We start from the raw sequence: 23,474 nt of genomic DNA on the forward strand, positions 1-23,474 counted from the left end.
GCTGTAGGAGATCTCCTTTGTTGTGAATGCAGATCCGATCTTTGTGGTAGTCTGATGGTTTGGTCTACTAACAGTTCGATCGCTTAACCATGACTGTTGCAGCAACAGTAGGACTACCAGGATCAGCTGGGCCCTGGAATTCCTGAGTATGTGGAGCACATGCAGAATCATTATAAAAGGTGGGAAGGCATAATTGGGCATTTAACCCCACTTCTGACCCTAGGCATCAACTGGCCAGGCACTCTGATATGTGACTTGGGAGAAATAAAAGGGAAGCCTGTTGTACAGTCTCATCATAATGAAGTCATCCAAAGGTCTCTCCACAACTTAAACATAGACTCTTCAATGAATTAGCACAGAAACTATTCCGTGAGTACCACCCTGACCTTTCTGGACAGACTATCCGAGTGTGATCCGGTCCATGGCTTCCCAACAGAGGATATTGCAAATCTCCATGTCATGTAAAGAGAAGAAGCATGTGTACCTCCTTGTCGCCTGAGATAGGCTTCTACCAACATGCTGTCATACAAGACCATCACTTTTTGATTGACATAGCTCTGTAAGGCTGAAAACAGGTCACATTTCCAGTTTTTTATGTCACAGATAGGTCTATTGCCGGACCACAAGCCCTAAAGAAACTAACCCCTCTGGTTCTGCTGAGTGTCCAAAACTGAATTTTATGTATCAGTGTACAGACAAGAATAGGGTTTTGGGTTGTGAATTGTGACTCCTGAGTCATGATTGGACCACCAACTAAAGTAGCGATGAAATTCTGTTCTCAGAGAGATTGAAGATGAAGCAGGATTCTTTTGCAGTCTAGTTTGCCAGATGGATAAACTGGAGGGGTCAGAATTAAATTGTACTTATGAATAACCACTTCTGCTGCAGAGCACAAGGTCGCCAGAAAGAGAAAGATAAAGGAAAGCCAAAAAGACTTGGCTGAATGCCAACAAAAGAGACAAAATTCGGTGTAAACTGTCCAGTGGGACATAACTCATCTTAGACTGTAAAGGAAATTCATCCTCACATAAATGATCATCTTGAGAATGGATTAGCCATGTCACTGTGGACTAACATAGGGATTGATCATGCAGGTGTGACTCTCTCTATCTCTCTCTCTCTCTGAGGACATTTCGCATCAACCAGTCACTGAAGCAGTGGAAGATGGGTATCTCTACAGACTTCAGTTGGGCTGCAGCTACCGCCATTATCTTGGTAAAAGCTGAAAACTGTAATGCGTTCCAGGTAAAACAAATTATTTCCCTTGTGGAGAGAAAAAATTGGGGTGAGAAGGTATGCATCTTGAAGGCTGATGGAGACAGCCCATTCATATAGCTCTATGGGGATCCTGACTGAGGTGGTAGTCTAGATTCTGAATGGTTCTTCTTGAAGGAATTTGTTTAATGGAGAAAGATATAAAAAATAAGCTGAAACTCTCTGCCATTTTTGGACATCAAGCACAAAACCAGAGACTGGTCTTTTTCCATTCTCTCTACTGAGCCCTTCTGCAGAAAGGTGTGGACATTTTCCCATAAATGATCCAGTTTTGGACTAGTGAATTAGGATGAGGATCCATGAAAGAAAAGGATGCTTCCAGACAATAAGTGACAATAGTAGCCTGCCTTTAATGCCGAAGGAATTAAATATTTACCATAATGCCCAACCAGATCCTTGAAAAGAGTGCAAGCTAAGTGCCCACTGGGATGCCAAGAAGAAAATCACAGTAGAGGGTAGGAGTCCCAACACTGTACTCCCCTTCCTTGGGTAAAGGAGACAACTCTGCAGACTTCCAAATGTGGCCTCTGTGCTCATCTGATCAAGCAAGAATCTTTGTTGTTTCTGTGTCTGTTGCAGTATCCAAGGTGAGCAGAGTATCTGACTATTTCACTCAATTAAATTAATTAAATACTCTATACTTCCAGTAGGCATACCATATATGCACACATACTAAACCAAATAACCAGTTTAACTATTATTGCCATGATTGACAGGTGCTTTTTTGCTTCAAGGATGACACTGTGGCAGATATATTATATATCAGATGGATCAGATTTTCATATATGACCAACCAGGCATCATAAGAAATCTTCTGGTGAAACACCATTACTTTTCCATTCAATATATACTTGTTTCTGTTCCAGAGTTGTAATGACAAGATTTGATTTTCAAGATGGCTGTCATGATGGCCATCAGATCATTACTGCTTTTGCGGGGGACAAACCAGACATCAAAAACTGTATTTCAGTGAAAAATCTCATGTTCATATATCCATCCATTTAGGAACAATAAGCAAAACAAGCTATTCAAGATGGTTGCCCTAATGATCATACTGGAAGTCAGATTGGTACCACTTTGATTTAGGACCAAAGAAACAAGATGATAAGAAGTCTTTGAGTGAATTTCCCATTTTGATAGGACCATGCATTCAGGGGTAGAAATAGCGATAGTTTTAAGATAGCCGCTGTTGTTCCCATTTTGGATGTCTAAGCGGCACCATTTTCATTTAGAACCAATTAAACCATAGGGTGAAATTGTGGGTGAGGTTTCATGGCAATCCTCCAAGGAGTGTAGATGTAATGATAACAAACTTGTGTTAACAGATGGAGGGAAGACATATGAAGAACAATAAACCATTCCATACGCTCTACTGGCCCATGACCAGTGGAGCTAAAAATGCAAAATTGCTTAATTTTGTAAAATAACCATATTTTTGTTATTATTTTTCTTAAAACTAATTTTATTCTGTGGAAACCATCACTATTTTTCCCAATGACTCTTGAACCTGAAATAAATAGGTTTCTATTTTTCATCAGAGAGCTATCCACAGAGTTTGGTAATTGTAGATCAAAATGTTGTTGTTGCGTTGCTGTGATTTGGATTTTTAACGTAGCTTTAACAATTTTTCAGTCATATCGCTATGATGTCTGCAATGTGGCAGTTTATAGTGATGTCTAGCACTGGGGCATCATGCCGCAGACATGTAGCATGATGTCCCACCCAGTCACATTATCCTGACACCGGGCCGACCAGTCCTAACACTAACCTCATAATGCTGAGCGCCAAGCAAGGCAGCTGTTAGTACCATTTTTGAAAGTCTTTGGTATGACTCGGCTGGGGATTGAACCCACGATCTCCCGCATCCGAGGCAGATGCTCTAACCACTAAGCCACCATAGCAGTTGTAGATCAAAAAGAATTAAAATTGTTATTTTACTAAAACTGATCAATTTTCTTATTTCAGCCACCATGACCTATAATTTTGAGCTTTAGAGACTGAAAAATAATAGGGTGTTAGTGGACAATTCGAATTATTGTGCTGACACCTTTTTTCTTTCGGTGGCCTTGACCTCTGAACTTTTGATCTCAAAATCAATAGATTTCTTCATTACCTTAACTGCTAGCAATGTACACAATTTGGCAACTGTAGATGAACTAAAGTTATCATTCAGAAAACACAAGTAGTAACAGACATACATGTGGACAGAGAGATAATATCATATCAGAAAATGCTCTACATATGGTGGGCATACAGCAATCCATTTTATGAATATTGAACTTCCACTATTCAACATAATCTTCAGATATATCCATGAACCATGCTTTATACAGTCCATTCATGCATCAATGTCAAAATGCTGACACTGAATGTGTGTATTGACAAGAATGTAAATACAGTGTGTAATGAGTTCGGATATATACAAGCTCAATGAAGCACAAAAAATGGAAGAAAGGACCACAGACTTAACACCAAGGTTATCTAGGTCTGGGTTTCAAACATGGTTCAAAGTAGTGCAGTCAAATGGATGGTCATGTTAATACCATTATCATTAGGCACTTAGGCAATTTGATTCATGGCTAGGGAGTGCCAGTGGCAAGATTTTCAAGATGACAACAATTTAATGAGGTTTCAGCACAATTTTAATTTAGAACTAAGAACATGTCATAAGAAATGTTTCAGTAACTTTAATGGTCCACAGACATTATGTCCAGAAACTAGTTCAAAGGGACTAAATCCTAATGATTATTTACCTTATTCCGTAACTGCAAACAACAGTAAATGGACGCTTTTGTCCCCACCTTTTCCAGTACCAAAACAATATGATTTAATCATATTTTCAAAGTTTGATGAGGTCTTTCTGAAGATCCTTGACTTTCAGGGTGATAGGCATAAGATTTTAATTACAAAAAGCCTAATTCATGAATAACCTGTTGGAAAACTCCCAACATAAAATGTTACCCTTGATCAGACTAGAGAGATCTGGCGAGGCCAAATTGAGTAGGAAACTTTATCAAAATTTTTACCATCAATATGGTTTTAGTACTCCGCTAAGAAATTGCCTCTGGTAATCTTTTGGATGCACACATTATGGTCAAAAGGTATTAGTTGCCTGACTTGGTTTTAGGCAAGCATACCTGCTAACCTTCCAGGCTCGCAATTAGTGAAAATAGGGATAAAAAGTCATGAATTTGGACATGAATTAGTGAAAAATACCATGACAATAACAAACTCTGACCGTCAATACTAGACTATACTACACTATATCAAGTTTGCAATATAAAACTAAAACATTACATATATGCAGAAATATATCTGCATTTATATTTATTATTGTATTCATAAACTTCACTTGTTCTTGTGATTATTTATCAAGACATGATACTGTGGCAGACTTAAACTTCCTCAACTGCTTGATCAAAAATTTGTTTTCTAAACGGTTCAGGCTTCTTGCCTGCTGGTTGATCTTGGTGACTAAAATTGCTGACAAATTTTCAGCACCTAAGGAGGCCCTAAAGTCTGTCTTATTTTTCCTCACTAGAGAAAATACATTTGTCGGAAAAAATGTTTAGCAAGACCACAAGCTGATAAAGGTAGATTGTGTTCAACAAGAAAATTCACAAATAATGCTTCACCATTGGTAGCCTGCAGATCTTCCATCAATGGCTTAAAATATTCCAGACCTGAAACCTGCAAAGTCTTTATTTTCCCAACCTCAACGTGATTTTTGCAACCGATGTGCTTCCTCACATTGTCTCTGCCACCATGCCCAATACTAAAATTTGTGGCACACTGTGAGCAAAAAGCATTAAGTATATCAATATTTAATGGCTGAATGCACGGCCAAATTTTGGTATATTCCAAATTAAACTTCACTTTTTGAGCAATAGATTTCTTTTTCCTTGGTGGTGAAGCCAGTTTCAGAATCCTGCATGCGATGCTGAACGGTAATTCAAAAATTCAAATCAGTGTTGGTGATGCATGCGCAGAGCAAAATTCCAGTTAGGCATCTGTTTCTCTCAAAAGCATTTGTTGTTGTTGTTGTTGTAGGGTCTAACGCACATGATAGGCTATACATGGCGGCCAGTATTAATGTTGGAGGAAGAACCCAGGAAATCCCCTGGAAAGAACCACTGACACACGAGAAGCTACTGGCAGGCTTTCTCACATACCCACAGTGGCCGAATCTGAGACTTGAATCCACACAGACAGAGGTGAGATGGCAGTGATCCGTAACAGAGAGCACTTTAGACCACTCAGCCACCCCTCAAAAGCATTTGTAAAACTACTCTTATACATATAGATTAAAATAGGCTAAAATACTTGTTCTACTAATATCGCAATCAGCAGTACTGGACCATTTTGGCTACTGCCAATATCACGACCAGTGCTTAACAGGAAATTGGTTATTTTATTAAAGATATAAAATAATTGAGAATTCGAGAATTCGTTAATTTTTTGAAATTTCGTTTCTTCCGTTTCTCTTTCTCTCTGCATCTGCATTTCTCTTTCTTCCTTTCTCCTCTTTCTGCACCTGCATTTGCATCTCTTTCCTCTTTTTCTAACTGCATTCACCTATCTGTTCTCTCTCTCTCTTGCCTCTCTCTTTCCTCTTTGTCTAATTTGATTTTTCTTTCTTTTTCTGTAATTGCACTCAACTCTCTTGTTTCTCTTTCTCTAACTGCATTTGTCACTCTCTCTTTCCTCTTAAATGCAATTGTCTTGCCTTCTAATGTTTAAAAATGGTAGATTTCAACTATAAAGTGTTATGCAAGATGGTGATGTCCATAAAATTGGTATTTCCTTCTTACTCTCGACAGAAATATATTAATGGATTCAGCCAATTAGTTGCAAGATCAAATAACAAAGATACTGACAAGATTTTATTTATCGGGGTGGGGTGGGGTGGGGGTGTCTCCTCCATGTCACTTCAACAATGGGACAGGAGAAAAGTGGAGGGAAGAACACTTAAACATCTGTCTCTTTCTTCCTGCTCCACTTTGTTTGGTATCCATACAAATCGAAATCCTCATACAATGTTCCCTCTTGTATTACAATAAAGCTCAATTGTGACTGTGACTGAGTTTGACTGGCTCCATAACTTGAATGAACAGAATTATGTGCTGACAATGCTCTTTTCCAGTCTGCAGGGGCATATGCATAGCTAGTGTTGACAAGATTGGAAACTGTTTAGACCATGATAATATCAATTTATTTATCAAGATTAAGATTGAACATATAACAAATCACATAATACAAGTCTCATAAGAAATATAGTTGCTTGAATCTTGACAAGCTCAGCCATTCGCAAGCAATGTTGTAGCATTACAATGGGTGTATCCAGCTCATAATCACACAAGACCAAGGTCTTGCTGATAAATAAAAATATTTACATTATTTTATTCAAATCACATAAGACAAAAGTCCATTTCCACATGATAACATGGTAATTATTATAAAAGTCATATTGTCACTATTTTCATTTTGGACCAATTAAATACCACATCAAGTGATTTAGTGAAAACTCAATGTTGATATGACCATTCATTCAGTAGGAGTGGTACAAAATACTTTTTCAACATGACAGCTGTTTCAACAATAGTGGGTTGTAAAGTTTGTTCATTTAGGACCTACCAGACTTCAGATGTCTTCTAGTGAAAACCAAATGTCAATTGGTCAATGTTCAAAAAGAGTAGCAATAATAATTTTCTGCTATACTGAATACAGGACAACGATCATGCACGATGGAGTACAGATAACTGGCCTTCACATAAACTCTTCTTGTTTATATATCTGTTTGTGTGTGTGTATGCATATAATTCACTCTCAATAAAAATAATCAGAGATACTAATGTTTTCAGAAAACATCACACTAAGTTTTCCTTATGTAGTTTTCTTCAAATAAAACTGTGCTGATACAACTACCAGTAATAATGTCATCACAGCAGTGATAGTTGTTGGAATTAATTTTGCAACTGGTATGTAGAGAAATACTGTAGAGTACAGAATCTGATGCATCATTCTGCAGTTTGCATTTGTGTTCTACATTTCCTTAATATCCACCGTATTTCGTCAGTTCAATCATCTTAATTCGGCGTTATCAGTCACAATCATGATGAAACCCACATTCCAAATCTGATTAAAATCATATTAGACATATGGATTCCAAAGAGTGTCATTAATAGGTCTGGATCTGCTCATTAATAGGTCTGGATCCTCTCATTTTCACATGCTTGCATGATCCTGAAGACAGTCTATGTTCAAATTGTTATAAAAACTGGTTAAGACATATGACATACAAGCTAAGCCAATCAGAAGATCACATAATTATTACATTCATGCATTATTTCATTACTGAACCTGAAGAGATTTTGAGGATTTCAAGTGTATAGTCTAAATCTGAGCATAATTGGGCCAGATACACATGCCTCCCAGAGAGGTAACACACAATTGTCGTTTGGTCAACGGCTGGCTGGATGACAGACACATAAATGTAACAATCCTTTTACTAACTGCAGGGAGAACTACACACCTAAATGTCCAAATGTATCCAAATGCATTAATATGCTTAATGTTATATACTCTGACCTTCAACAAGCTCACCAACCAGCCCTATGTGCATAGAAACACATACGAAATTCAATGTTTTCTGCCTTCATTCAACTTAGCTGTTCAGTATTCAAGCCATCTAAAAAAACTCTAAATAACTGTATGCACAAGGCATTCGTTAGTTATATCCATGACCCAGACTTGAAAAGAATCCAATCTTATGCATTTGCATTATTACGCTCACAAGCCATTATGTATAAAACACAAACCAATGTCAAAGTACTGACTATAAACTGACTTATAAATGCAAGGTCTAGTCAGGTTCAATTTGAATATCTACAAGTAATTGTTCATAAACTCTGTAAAACACAGGAATATTAGAAATGACCTTTGTCTTTGCCCTAAGGTTAAGTAGGTCTGGGTGTCAGACTGGTTCACAATAATACAGACAAGTTGGTGGTTAGATCTGTACCATTATCAAGTGGAACGATTTACATTTTACAAAACGTGTTATAGTGAAAATATCCAAAGAAATTGGACCTAATTATTCAGGGCTTTAAGAAAGTTGTGCTCTGGTAATTCTTCAGCATCCATTCAAGTGAGTAGCAGTGAGATATACAATATAGTTGCCATGCTGGAGATAATATCAGTATAATTTTCATTCAGGACTATCTACATTCTGTATAAGTTTCAGTGAAAATTCCATGAAAATATGACTATTATAAGGTTTCTGTGTCATAACCAGTAGTCTGTGATTGATGTTTGAGTTAGAGTTTCATTCCACTAATTTTTGCCATGTGATAACAATGCCTTCCAATACGATCTACAAATTGGAATAGCACCAGAAATAAAATTTCCTAACTATATGTTCTGGTACTATGGTTTCATTTTTTTTGTTGGTTTATCCAACTTTTAGGGCTACTTGAATTCATGATCAGTCTTGTATATTTACTGATAACTAATTTCATGGATTAGTCTCTATCTATTCCAAAACACAGAATAAAAAACAATTATAAAATGTACATGCCAGAAAAAGAATACCACTGTCACCATTAGCACAAACAAAACAAAACTAATGATGACTGTACACTTTACCCATTGTACATAAAAGTGCACCATAAGCACATTTTGTACATAATAAACAGTCTTTTTGTGTATTCCTAGGGGCTTTGGTGTGCCTACGCTTCCCAATAAATTGTGACATTGTTCTGAAACAAAACTTTCTCTGTAAAAGAAAAGAAACTTCCCAAAAATAATTGTTGTTTTTATGTAAAGAAGATATTGCATTTAATACATTATCTTTACTACTTGCCGTAGAAAGGACTAAGAGTCTTTTTTTTATTTATGCATAACATGGTGTAAAATATCATCTACAAACTTAATAATTATTAATAGTTAATAATGTAGAGTGCAAACTGTACTAAGCAAAAAAAAAAGTTTTATCTTCTCACATATACACTTGAAAGAAGAATTATCCCACATAACAAGAAAAAAGTTATGCAGTCATAATTGCATATGACGCATAGAAAATACGCACATAAAGAATTTAATTTTGAGTTAGATGGGCATCTGAAATAATCTGAACATACTAGGGGTAGGGATGGTATGGTGCTCACTGTGCATTAAACAAAGACTGAAAATAAACACCTATCTATCAAAGAAACTTTTGAAAATTAAAAGGACTGAAGAAAAAGTCCTCCAAATATGTGACACTAATATTCTAAGGCACAAAACAGAAGAAGCATCGCTGGTATTTATGTTTTTCTTTGGCAACAAAATGTTCAACCGTGACAACATGTCACCCAGAAAAGAACGAGAAGACACTAGTGCTCATTGGTCTATGACATGGAATCAGACTGGGTCTATAATACCCATGTTCCAGAACTTTCTAAACTGGGAAGATAGAATAAGCTATACAATAGTGACAGATGATGTCTTACTGATATTAAAACTAATTTTAATCATGCAATACCGACCAGATGGTATTGCAATTGCTTACCATTTTGGGACATGTAAATTACCCTCAACTTGACGAGAAAGTTCCGTTCTGCCATTATATAGAAACTTCCAGAAAGTCCAGACACCCCCACAAAAAACAAAAAACAAAAACAGCTCAGGTCCATTATATGACCATGCACAGTAGCTCTGTTCTTCTTAACAACGCACACAGCTTGAGGTACATCATAAAGGGTTGGGAGGAGAAAACTGAGATAAGTATTACACTATTAAAATATTTAACCCTCTACCTTGATAAAACAAAAACAAGTCTACATTTTAAAATCAGTAATATCACTCCCTTGTCCTAACTGCAGATGCTAAGGAGAGCAGGAAAACAGTTTTAGGGCTAAACTTATCGAAAGAGTCTTAACCTAACACTTTATTTAGCAAGAATAACATCTATAATATTCCACTTAGGCATTAGTGAGAAAAAAACTGGTCTCTGTCCCTGCAGTTTGAACTACCACTTTAGATGGAAAACATGAGAATGCCTGTGCCTTTAAAGAATCTGGGTTCCTCTTATATGACTGCCTTATTTGCCTTAACAGAAACTGAATGGTGTCTCTCTTCTGACAAATGAAAATAAGAAAGTTGGCCATGCCGTTCATTGATGGACTGCTAGGATTAATAGATTTCCTACTATGCCAGTCACAAAAGATTCTCCACTTTGCATTAAAGACTACTATGGACATGGACTGTCCTATGGCCTGAATGGGGCAAATGGCACCGTTGCTAGGCAACATGTCCTGGCATATAGATCAGCTGCAATGAGCCAATCATAAAGATGAAGAATACGTGGGCTGTTGAGCAGAAGACTTCATGTGGTGCAACAGCATGTTCCTCCTCCTAGACAATCTCTTGGGCAGATCTAACAACAGTGGAGAGCAAATTTGTGGAGCACTTGCCCAATCAGTCCGAAGGCATAAGCAAACAGATGATCCCACCTCAAATGGAAACCATACACTGCCTAAGCCCAATGAAATGGGACTGGGTTGACATAAATGGAGAGATTGTTTCTCACTGACACTTCTTTCTCCAGATGAGTACCCCACCCGGCATCTGACATGTACATGAACATAATAAGAGTGAGGTTTGGGGTATGCATGGTACTCAGAAACTGGCCACACTTTACCCACTAACTCAAGTGGTAGTGAAATTCTGATCATTAAGAAATCCATGTGGTCAAGGGATACGTGTGCAGTTTCCAGCTAGCCAGAAAGAGACAATAGACGAGGTTCAAATGCAGTATTCTTACAAAACCACGTCAGTCATGGAGTAACGATAGGTATAGGGAAGATGGCTTCCAGTGCCTGCATAAGAACCATGCTTTTGTCTAGTGTGATAGAAACTATTCCGAGTTACCAGGTCTTATGAAGATATAATACCAAATCATAAAATGGAACAAAGCCTGATTTCTGTAAGCATGGAGGACCCCAAAAGGCCATTTTAGATCAACCAGACATCGAAATAGCAAATCACAGGCATCCCCAATCACAACAAGTGGGTGACAACTACTCCTAAAACTCTCGTAAAGGGTCAGGAGGAGGAGGAAACGTTGAATGGTAGACAACTAAAATTGAAAACATCCAAATCCAGGCAAAAAAGGAGGTATTTCCAGTGAGATGGAATAATTGGGACATGAAGGAACACATCCTGAATGTTGACAGTTACCAGGTCTTATGGAGTTTCTGACTGAAGATGTAATTTCTGTCTTGCAAGGTTCCTTCTGAAGAAACTCGTGTAAAATGAAGGTGGAAAGAGTGATAATCATTCAAACTATTCTGCCTTTATAGATTCTAGTAAAGTCTGTGAGTAAAAGGACTGGTCATTAACACTCTGGTTTGTTCTAATAAAAGGAGTGCACATATTCCATTAAAAGCACCAGATTTACTTCTCTGAAAATGATGCCCCTATATCTTAGGATCAGAGGGAAGAAAGGATGTCAATCCGAGCCCATTCTGTAGCCTAGTACACGTGTGGATACACAGACATTGTGTCTTCAACGGTATTCATCGATAGCCTTGCAAGATGAAGGTCTTGATCCAATCCCTGTAACCACAGCCAACGCATTCTAGTTCCTAGTGACCAATACTTGAAGAGTGACATGCTCCTAGTGAACATTAATTGAATCAGTTGATTCCAAGCTCATGAATGAACACTCTTCTATAAACTTATATCATGAGATAATTGCTCTCCCATTCCCTGGAGGCCCAATCTGTTTTTTGCCAGGACTGAGTTATGGACTTGAAGAGGGTGCTGCTCCTTCCTTGTAGCAGGATGTGACTCACCCTTTACACTAGGATCTCCTCTCTTGTGAGTGACCCAAGATGTATTGGACTCAGAGAAGGATCCTGAGTATTTTTAAGATCGAAAGGAAGAATGGCTTTCTTCTCCTAATAAGTTTTTCTATATTCTGCAAGGTCAAATCCTTCGTTCCACCATAAATAACAGAACAAATACCTGTCTGTTTGGTAGTAACTAGATGAAGCGAGGTAGGTGGGGGTGTATCCCACGGAGCCTTCCTTTGCCCACACTCAGCCTTGACATATTGTGTTCAAGTTGATAATTTCTGAAAACAAAAAACAAATTATCGATGATATTCACTATAGTGTGAAGTGATGTGAGATCAGTGATCAAAGAGACTAAAAAACCAACAATACATTTGCCTTGCACGTGGTATGTGTAAAGCCAGCAAAGACAAGATAGTGAATACTTAAATAACAATGCTGGTATAAGGGTCCCTAAGAGAGTCTCAAATTTGACCTATAACATGTATCCAATGAATATTCAAACCAGAAATTTAAAAATCAGATGTCACAAATCAGGGGATGAAGAAGATATCTATCTATGCCTGCCAAGTACTTAGGTCAAATTAACCAACACTAATCGAATTGTGACAATCGTAGGAATAATTATGGTCTACCTATTGCCAAACAGGAAGGTAACGAAACGGACACTGCTGACAAAATATAGATGATGGTTGAAATCTCACAAGAGACATTATTATACCAGACATTGTTATACCATACATTATTATACCAGCACAAATAGTATGGAGGGAGGGTTTGAACACAAGAGACATTATTATACCAGCAAAAATACTATGGAGGGAGGGTTCAAGAACTATAACACGTTTGAATCTCTAATTTAAATGCATGAACATATCCTTGACTCTAGAAGAGAATGTATTTAAAAAAGAACGTGATTGAATTCATCCTAATTCATCTGGCAAAATATTGGCATAACACTCTATATGATAGCCTCCATAGTTGCCATCTTGGATGCCAAATTGGCATCAATTTCATTCTGACATAATAAGATATCTTGTGGCAAAAACCACTTGAGAAGTGTAGAGATAGCAACATTTTTAAGATGGCTTCCCTGTTAGCAACTATATCGTGCACCAGATGTGTATATTTTTTATTTTTGGACCAGCTACACATTGTAAGACGTTTTATGTGATGAAAACCCTATATTAATATAATTATCTATCCAGGAAAATAAGATTTTTCATTTAACCATCGCAGCCACACTGGATGTCAGTTCACCACCACGCTTCAGTATTAATATTATTCTTAAGTATCCACTAGTTTTCTCTTAAATTAATTATTTTTTAAATAACAGTGTACATACTTTCACTCAGCAACAATATATGAATCCACTCTACTTATTTTAAAAATTAGTTATTAATAGACAAGATAATATGAAACAGACTTTCAATTTCAAATATAATAACTGTAATTGAATGTATTCCCGGTAAAGTTGATGGTAAAGATTTCTGGGGGGATCAAGTTTCCCGCAAAACAAGTCTTGGAGAATGATAGCATAAGCTAGTTCCTGTTGCTAGTATATTTTATTTAACTCAGGCCTGAGCTACATATATTTTGTTCTATAGGTCTGATATACTGTGTCAGAGTGACACAACCTACTTGCAAAACACATGGTGTGAAGGATTGATATAATGTCTTTAGAACATTCCATGGAGTAATCATTCAATTATAGTGTATTTGAGAAGTCCTAGAGATAAGTTTTCATATCTATTTTTTCTCATGCTTTGTGGATACTGATTGCTTAAACATGAAAAACATAATGACCAATGAATTTGTATAAGACTAGAATTTCAGAGCAAATCATAAGATATTATTCTTCAACTTTGCTGATTTAGATTCATACCTACTTGAATTATTTAAGATGTTATATCGTGGAAACTTTTACAATGAACTCCAGATTCCAGGCTATTTTCAACCAATCATTTACAGTTGTGTCTGATAACGTTATCACAGTACAGTATACACTGTATCCATCCTGCTGTTACTTCCCTTTTCCTGTCAGAGTTAGTTATCCTCTGCATCGGATTCCATAGATTTCTTTCTAACTCCTGGAATTTTATTCTGAAACAAGTATTGTTAATGCTAATTAAAATAGAAAAGATTCAAGTCACTTTACCTTCTATACAAGCAAGGTTCTCAGCTGTCCTATGTCCACTCTCCTGCAGGCTTGTCAACTTTTCCTCTACTGCTTCAATTCTTACTCCAAGTGGGGCTACACTTGTTGATATGGCTTGAGACAACTCCACCCGTTGTTGTCGTGTCTTTTCCATAACTGACTGAAGATCTCTGTGCATCTCCTTCTGTTTCTTCTCCTGACTTTGTAATGCAGTGTCTGTCTGCTCCTTTACTGACTCAACATCTCTTTCAATGGCATCCAGCCTTTTCTCAGCTACATCCACCCTTTTCACAACAGTGTCCTTCTTATTCTCCATAGTCTTCTGTCTATCCTCAACAGTGCCTACCCGATTCTCAACAGCGTCCTGTCTATCCTCAACAGTGCCTACCCGATTCTCAACAGCGTCCTGTCTATCCTCAACAGTGCCTACCCAATTCTCAACAGCATCCTGTCTATCCTCAACAGTGCCTACCCGATTCTCAACAGCGTCCTGTCTATCCTCAACAGTGCCTACCCGATTCTCAACAGCGTCCTGTCTATCCTCAACAGTGCCTACCCGATTCTCAACAGCATCCTGTCTATCCTCAACAGTGCCTACCCGATTCTCAACAGCGTCCTGTCTATTCTCAACAGTGCCTACCCTATTTTCAACAGTATCAATCTTTGTTCTCAGTTGTTCTGTAAGTTGTATGTATTCCTCCTTCAAAGACTCAACACTGACTAATGTTCTTTCCTCCTGCTTTCCCATGTCTTGTCTGACTGCATTTACAGCTGTCTTCAAGGCTATCATTTCTAACTCTACATTAAAGAACACGTCTACGGAGTCATTATCAATCTGCAAGAAGACATATCTATGCATATAGTTAAAATTACTTCTGGCAAAGTAATTGTCAACTATAAGATATAAGTAAGCTGCTGTAAAATCTGATACATATGTATAAACTGAGTCAATTTATGGTGTGTAATTTGCATGGCTTACATGGACTCCAAAAGGGATGGGCAAGTGACAAACACATGACAAAGAGAAAAACAGTTTCAGAAAATGTTAAGCAAGGCACATACAATATACATGCCAATTCCATCAGAGAAAGAAGAGTGGTATTATTTACAAATACAGAGGGAGGACCTTAAAATTTACAAATATAGATAAAAATGTAATTATATATTCCGTTCTCTTTGTCATCATCTGCTGCATCCTTATCATTCATATCCATCAACTGTCTATCATGTTTAACCGCATGCACATAATTTCTACCCATTCATTATCTTTGTCATCTTTAGCCTCATCCACAACATTCCAACCCATCCATTATCTTTGTCATCCTTAGCCTCATCCACAGCATTTATACCCATCCATTCTCTTTGTCATTCGTAACCTCATCCACAACATTGCCACCCATCCATTCCCACAGAAGATAAACATTATTATACTTGTAATCATTCTCTGCATAGACTTGATAACTCAAACATTTACTTTAGTGCTTGGCACCATTTAAGTAAAATGATTTGGTTGCAATTTTGAGAAATGTCTCTAACATAAAATATATTTAAACAAACAAGACTTGTGTTTATAAAACATGCATACCATCCTGTAAAAAACGACAGTGGTGGTTTGTTTGGATTGCAAACTATGAAAACTACATATCCATTTGTATTTGTGGGGAGGATGGAGGGGTGTAAAAGAAAATGTGATTGAGAATGTTTTCTGAGAGAAACATAATTTTACTAAAATAAATTCTTTCTCCTTCAAACAAGTTCCGTGATAATATTAAACTTAAGAGGATATGTAACAGGATGAGAGAATGTTAAGCATCTGACCTATACCCCAGGCAACCTCTGAGGGGAACATATTGAATTCCCTTTATGAAGATTAACCCACTATCCTGATTGTGACTAGCACACCTGGAGGCAATATGGTTTATGTCTGGAAAGAGCAAATAATGACATCTTCTTTACACCATTAAATCTTTGGGCGAATCTAGCTACAACTGTGCAAGTTTTCCGTCCAGAGGTTGTGCTAATTTCAAAGCAAACACTATCAGGCAACCAATTTTGTATGAAAAGAGCTTCAGCTAGGTCCTGGATAAAGGTTCTAATTTGTTTGAGTACATCCAAGTCAGTGTCCAGAAAAGATTCCACTTTGGAAACCTGTAATTTATGCCTAAGCAAGTCAAAGTTGAACAACAAATCAGAGAGGTCTTTGTTATGATCTAGATCCTCCCTACCATGATGACGTAATGTGTCTTTAATAGGAATCGGACCCAACTTTGTCTCCTCAAACAGGCAATGGAAAATCAGCTAATTTTGGGAAAGAGGCATAATAGGATGATGTTTTAGACATTACACCAGTCCCTGAAAACATGGCACTTTCTGTAATCTCTTTAAATTGGATGGTCTTCAAGCACAATCTTGTGCCATTTCTTGTGCTTTCTGCCTCTCCAAGTCCTCTATCTTGCCACTGAACCGCAGATGTAATCTAAAAGGAGGTTCATAGGGTCATGGTGGGATATGCATTTCCTGATCTTGTTTGCGAGCCTGAGAAATCACCAGAGAAACCAAGCCCAACAACAAAATATGGCCAACATACTGCAAATGAGCTTTGAAGCAGTGTGCAGAATGTCTATCCACTGAATAGAAGCAAGTGAAGCAATATTGACCACAGTGTAGTTCATCTCTAATACAGAGAAATCTGAGATAAAGTTGTCAAAATTGGTCTTATGCCAGCAAGATTGCAAAGAATGCTGGAAGTTGACTCTCAGAAAAAGAAAGGATGTGGAATTGCCCGAGTTGATAGTCTTGGCAGAGTGACTCTTGGCAAAGTCCTAGATTATTTTTAACTGCAGGGAAGACAAAAGGAAGGGATGGTGTCCTCTTTGTCAAAAAAACTTCTCATATCTTGACCCTTGTATGCCAGTGCGTAAGAGGGAGTGGTGGAAAATCTGCATCCGGGAACATCCCAGAAATTGTATCGCTATCTTAAAGCTATACCAAGTCTGCCCTATGGTGGGGTCTGAACATGAATGACCATCAGGTTTCAGAGTACCAGTCATTCTGGATGTAATCTAGATTTATATCCATTGTCTCTTGTACTGTCACAGTAAGGGTCTAGAGGGTATGCTGTGAGTAAATGGCCAGCCTTATCAGGATGTATTCGTCAAACCAGTACAGATGGCTTGTCAAAAACCAAAACAGCTGGTATGGGTGTTGGATGTATGGATAGAACTGTAGAAGGTTATGCTAACCCAGTAATAGTAATGTTAGGTGGACTGACGGATCAATAAGATCCCTGGTAATATAAAAATTCCAAGGCTCAACTTCTCAGGGCATAGGACCATATGTAGCTAAAGCTATATGGTCACTGGATGGCATGGATTGAGGGAAAACAGCTGAACAGTTACATCGACCAACAGCACCAAAACAGGTGTGGTTAGATGATATGAATATAGCTGAGCCAGCATAAAAAAATGAGGTCCAGCCTGACATTATGGATCAAGAGCCAGATGGCTGGATGGTGCAATAACGGTATCAAAACAGAAGTGCTGCTAAATGGTATGGCCCATTAAAGTTGTTTATAGATTTCATGTGCTGGACGTATAGGTCCATAGACCATGCTCAGACATGCAGGGGGAACTTATAACACATGGACTGCCTTGAACTGGGTAAAAACTCCCCCAAGGTGTCGAAATGCAAGCCTGAAACAGAGGAGGATGGAAGGAAGTTGAAATGGTAATTCAAGTCATTTATAAAACCAATGAATTTGTATTTACAGGCCCTAAACCCATGTTCCGTGGCAGAGATTTACACTGGACAACCTGGTATAAAACCCCAAAGTATAAAAATTCTCCTAATATAACAATGTCACCGACAAGTCTAGCCAAAAACATCAGTACTCTTGGTCCTCTGATTTCACATGTTCAAAACAACAGTATTCATGATCAAAAATGGAAGCATTGATGACTGGTTCTCTCCTTAGACTATCATATCTGATGCATTTTCACTTACTAGTGCACCAACTTGATCATGCTTTATTCCAAAGTTTGCACCTGACTTTTTAATATCAGCTGAGAAATTAATACCAGTGTGTATGTTATTGAACTCTCTCGTTTCAAGCAATGTGTTCTGTAAATTCTAGAATTCATAACAGTGCATCAACGGCAATATACAAACCTTCTGTGGCATGACTTGACCACATGTCAGTTGTAAGTACAATACCAGACTGACTCTACAATACCACACTGTATTAGCGTATCATTCTCTCAATCATAGACAATGGACATTTCAAAATAGTACTAGTCAGGCAAGTTGCTACCAGATTTATTTCATGGCAGAAACCATTTATGTCCGCAATACTTAAGGGTTGTAAATCTAAAGTGTGCATATTTATCACAAGACATGATAGGGGATTGGTAAAGTGTAGAGGTGTCTGTATGTAGATCTAGGTGTCTATGATGTAATAGATGTCACAAGTGTACATCATGGGGAAAACTTATCCATAAATGGTGCAAAACATTATTTAAGAAGAGAGAGCCTGCCAGAATTCGGAACACTGATTACCTTTCCAAAGTCCTAGAGTTTAACACCTATTTCCTTGCAGCCAAACGATAATAGACTTAGACATTTACAGGTTTAATGCCGTGTGAGCAAAGGGGAGCTGTGTGAGTGCTTTAGACCACTAAGCTCCTGAGGGCCTTCTTCAGAATAATGGAATCTTTCAGAGCTGTTTTTTTATTATAACAAAATGAACAAAATTCTGATTTTTTTTGATGACTTTAGACACCTGTTACTTCACATCAATACAAAATTCATGTGATGGGTAAGGATGTGTTAGATTATGTCAGATACTTAGCCCCTTCACACACACACACACACACACACAGGAGTTTAGGTGTAGGAAAAAAACAACTGAAATTGACATAATGGTCTGAAAATCTAACCAGGTCATCTGCTCATGACTATAAATTTCAGGGCTCTAAGTAAAATATTTTATTGCTATTTTACTTTAATGTATTTGGGACTGATGTGAGGACTTGTTGACAGACAATATAAAAATGTATTTGGGATGATGTGAGGACTTGTTGACAGACAACATAAAAATGTATTTGGGACTGATGTGAGTACTTGTTGATAGACAACATAAAAGCAAAATGTTCCCGGTTGGGGCATAGCAAACACCAACCATATCTGACACACATACATTTGGAAAAAAATTCTAAAACTTATATACCATAGTGGTATAAAGCCCTTGTTACTGACCTTTAACCAAAATTAGCAACTAACTTATACATAGTCATATTCCATACCTTATGTATCTCATCCACAGCCTGTTTACATTCCTTCAGTGATATGAGATGAGTTGGGTCCTCTAACAAATGAATTATGTCCTGTATAAAACTTATCCTGTCACCATCTGTTAGTTTCATCTCCCCAGAATGCATCACACAGTTCCTTATTTTGGACACCTGTAAGTAATCAAAGTAACACTTCCAATAAATGGTAAAACAATCCATATAAATTATGTATTATTCCTAAATAATTCATATTCAGCTGAAGCACACAAATGTAAATCTCTGTACTATAAATACATTTCAGCAATGACATATTTGGGAAGCCTGGAACATAGTCGTTATACAACATAACTGATTCAACATTTATTTTCATTCCTATATCTTGTCCTGTCAATATATATTCTAGTATTAATTAACAATGTTTTTAATAATCATATACCTAATAAATATTTTTATATTTCTTCTTATATAATCGTATTGCTTGTAATGATCACAACAGAGAGCCCAACGCATTCTAGTTTTAACACACAGGTTTAGCATGTCTGTGATTTACAATACCCAAATTATTACCTGAAAGGAATTTACTAAAATCAGATGCATGACAAATTCCCCTCATGGATTTCCACCGCATCTTCATTAGTAAGCGTACATAGCAAGTTTCATATTGACTGATGAGTATATGAATCAATAATATGAGTGACAGGCAACGTAGAAAACTTACATGCACATAACTGCAATTAAAATTCAGGTGAGTCAATATAATTTAATGATGGACAATAAAACAAGCTCACATACAATGTTTCATCAAAGTCTATGCATATATTCTACCTCAAGGGTTTTTGTTCACAAATTATGTCTGAAGGGTTTGTTGATTAGTTATCATGCAGACAAGTCAATACAGTGAGTGATGAACAAAGTCAATCTTGACAATGGAGGGGGATGGGGTTTAGATAAAAAGTAACTTGGTAGATGATAAATGAAAGGTAAACAGATATATACCGTGTGTGTCAGTTTAAGACCTGCTGGGGATAGTTTTCCATGGAAGTATGTACAATTAGCCATCAGGGTGAGTAGGGCTTGGGAATCACACTTGACCGGTCCAGTATTGGCTGGTAACTGACCTCGAGGCATGTATAGCTTTGCACATTCCCAGGGAACAAATGGCCAGGAAGTCACATCACAGTTATCCCAGTAGATTTTATTAGATGTTGGATTGGTGTGGAGAGTCATTAGTTCAGTCAACCAGACATCACAGAGACTGGAAAGGCAGCCTGGAGATCGTAAACTCCAGACATGTGTATATCTGTTTTGTTTTACATCCTTGGATATGCATCCGGAACATTTAGGTTTTGGTACAATTAAGCCTCCATACAATTTCTGCAACAGGGACTGGTGCATAGCATCCACCTCCCCCTGTATAAAGGAATGTAGTCCATCCTTCATATAGTACAGAGCCAAGCCAACTTTCAGCCAATTACTGTACTCTGAGTCCTTGACCTTGGCTGCTGCACCAGTAGGAGGCATGTCAATGTCTGTATTAGCTTGGCTAAATGCTCTTCTTATCAGTCATCATTACCTGCAAATATAACAAAACTCAGAATGAGAACTTTGTCTGCAAGAAATATCTTTCTTGCACAGATACATGCACGGTCACCATACCAAGAAATCCTTTGTGTTGTGCATATTAACTCTACCAATTAAAGCACTATTTTTTATACAGGGGTTTCAAAGGTCAAATGTAAAACAAACTGGAGTTACAAGGATATTTTCAAATATTTTCTGATCAGACTTCAGCCTTATTGCTGTCATAGCAGGAAGACTTGTCATACGACGATTTTGTGATAGTGATCAGTGAGTTAAATTTTCTTTTCACATAAATAACAGTGAAAAGCAGGGCCCTGTTTTTGCTAATGGAATTCGAGTCAGAGCTTGTAGAAACTGAGTTAGGGCTTGTGTTTTAAGTCACCAGCCATGAGCCTTTCTTTAAAAAATTTCTTTGAGCACCACAATTGTATTAAATGATATTTCAATATGTAAATACTATAATGTTACAGAGGCTTATAAATAAATAAACTTGATATTCATCCATTTGTCATTATTTTTAGGTTGAAACTGTAGTGTAAACTCTTTGTGTTTGGTTATTTTGTGTACATGTTTCATGCCATTTTTGTATGTAATAATTCATTTACTTTTGTGTGAGACATTCATGTTTTTTATCCTATCTGTAAGACTAAGAAAAGTGTTTATCTGTCCGTATGTGCTAACTTGATGTTGTAAAGCACTGAGAGCCATTGTCTTAAAAGATTAAGTACTCTATCAAGTCATCAATATACATGTGTGTGTATATATATATATATATATATATATATATATATATATATAAAGAGAGAGAGTAAAATTACCTTATTTGCTGGACATGCCCGACAAATGAGCAAAAACTGTCAAATGACCATTTGGTAAGTTGACATGTCATACAACGTACTTAAGTAATTGTCACATAAATTAATTGGTCAGTATGTTTTCCCAGTTGTTTCAACACTTGATATCAATAAAGCCCAAGGTATAGGCAGTCTTAAAGCTTATCAAAATTCCTATGTACTATACCATCATCTATACTATCAACACCACATCGCTTGTTTTTATTGTATTTCATATGATAGATTGCATACATACAGGAAACTGTAAAAACAAAATATGTGTAGCCTCAGATGTCAAGACTGATTTTAGCAAGCATTTTCCTACTCATAAATCTCAAAAGGCAGTAAAATTAAACTGCTAGCTAAAAAAAAATAACTTGCTGTTTCCTGCTAGAGATATTCTATATTAAAAATATGAATTACGATTTTGGTCACTGAAAGAACTTATTTTTGCTAGATGAAATAGTACAAGTATCACAGTGATGCTAATAACGACAAAAGGCAAAGTTGAGCCCTGGGTTTATGAGAACAGTGTCAACTATTACAACTATATCCAATCTGTCCTTCAATTAGCATACAGGAGCTTCCCTACCAAAGATCGGGTTTAGATCAAGAGTGCCAACTGCTGCAAATTTATTCAGTCTGACCTGCCACTAGCATGCATAGACTGAACTACCAGAGAATCTAGTTTACACCAACAGTTTCAACTCCTACAAATGAATCCAACCTTGTCTGCCAGTGGCATACATGAGCTTTCGAACCAAAGATGTAATTTATGCCAGCAGTGTTAACTCCTACAAAAATGATTCCAATCTTGTCTGCTACTAGCATATGTGAGATTCCCTACCAAAGATATGGTTTAGGCCAACAGTTTAAACTTGTATGTCCATTCTTGTCTGCCATTTATATGCATGTCTTCCCTTACCAAAGATTTGGTTTATGCCAACAGTATAAACTAATACAAGTTCATTCAATCTGGCCTGCCACCAATATGCAGGGTTTTCACTACTAAAATGTCTGAATTTAAACAATAAAGTAAATTCCTAAAAATGAATCTAATAAGCCTTGCCATTAGTGTCTTACAAGTCTGGTATACTTTCAAAACGGAGACTCCATGACCTATAATTTAAAGTCCTGAAAGCTAGGAATTAGTGCCCTCACAAGGAGCAGGTGCTGAATAAAATTAATGAAGCATATTTTGATACAGAACACAGTACATTAATTCAGCTTCTTAGTATTGTCAAATGACTGATGTCTGTTATTACACTGTGATGGAATGAGTTGTAATGTAAATGACGAACTAATAAAGTTGTATTGCTCTGAGAACACATCTGATTTTATCAGCCTGCTAAGCAGCTGAATGGTATGTCCCCATCTAGTCCGATAAATCAACGCCCAAATATGTGTTCATTCTGATGGATGATATGTTGGTCTGGTGTCACTTGTTCATTAAAGTGTGTAATTTTTTGGCCTGCAGATCTTTCTGGAACAAACCTGCGTATAA

The 23,474-nt window shown here is 37.2% G+C and overlaps 1 protein-coding gene across 1 annotated transcript in view; it reads right to left on the bottom strand.

Moving 5' to 3' along the window:
* LOC149771175 (uncharacterized) overlaps window positions 1–21,095 on the bottom strand; it is a 41,684-nt gene extending 20,589 nt beyond the window's left edge. Inside the window, exons 1-3 of the mRNA XM_089948771.1 lie at window positions 20,553–21,095; window positions 19,569–19,727; window positions 14,269–15,103 (exon numbers count right to left, since the gene is read on the bottom strand). Of these exons, the coding sequence (XP_089804897.1) occupies window positions 14,269–15,103; window positions 19,569–19,727; window positions 20,553–21,077 (1,519 nt within the window). The 5' untranslated portion in view covers window positions 21,078–21,095. The remainder of the gene's footprint in view (window positions 1–14,268; window positions 15,104–19,568; window positions 19,728–20,552) is intronic.
* Window positions 21,096–23,474: the final 2,379 nt, after the last annotated feature.

The sequence above is a fragment of the Sinohyriopsis cumingii genome, unplaced genomic scaffold (assembly GCF_028554795.1).
Source record: "Sinohyriopsis cumingii isolate HCF-2022 unplaced genomic scaffold, ASM2855479v2 utg002078l, whole genome shotgun sequence".
NCBI lineage: Eukaryota > Metazoa > Mollusca > Bivalvia > Unionida > Unionidae > Sinohyriopsis > Sinohyriopsis cumingii.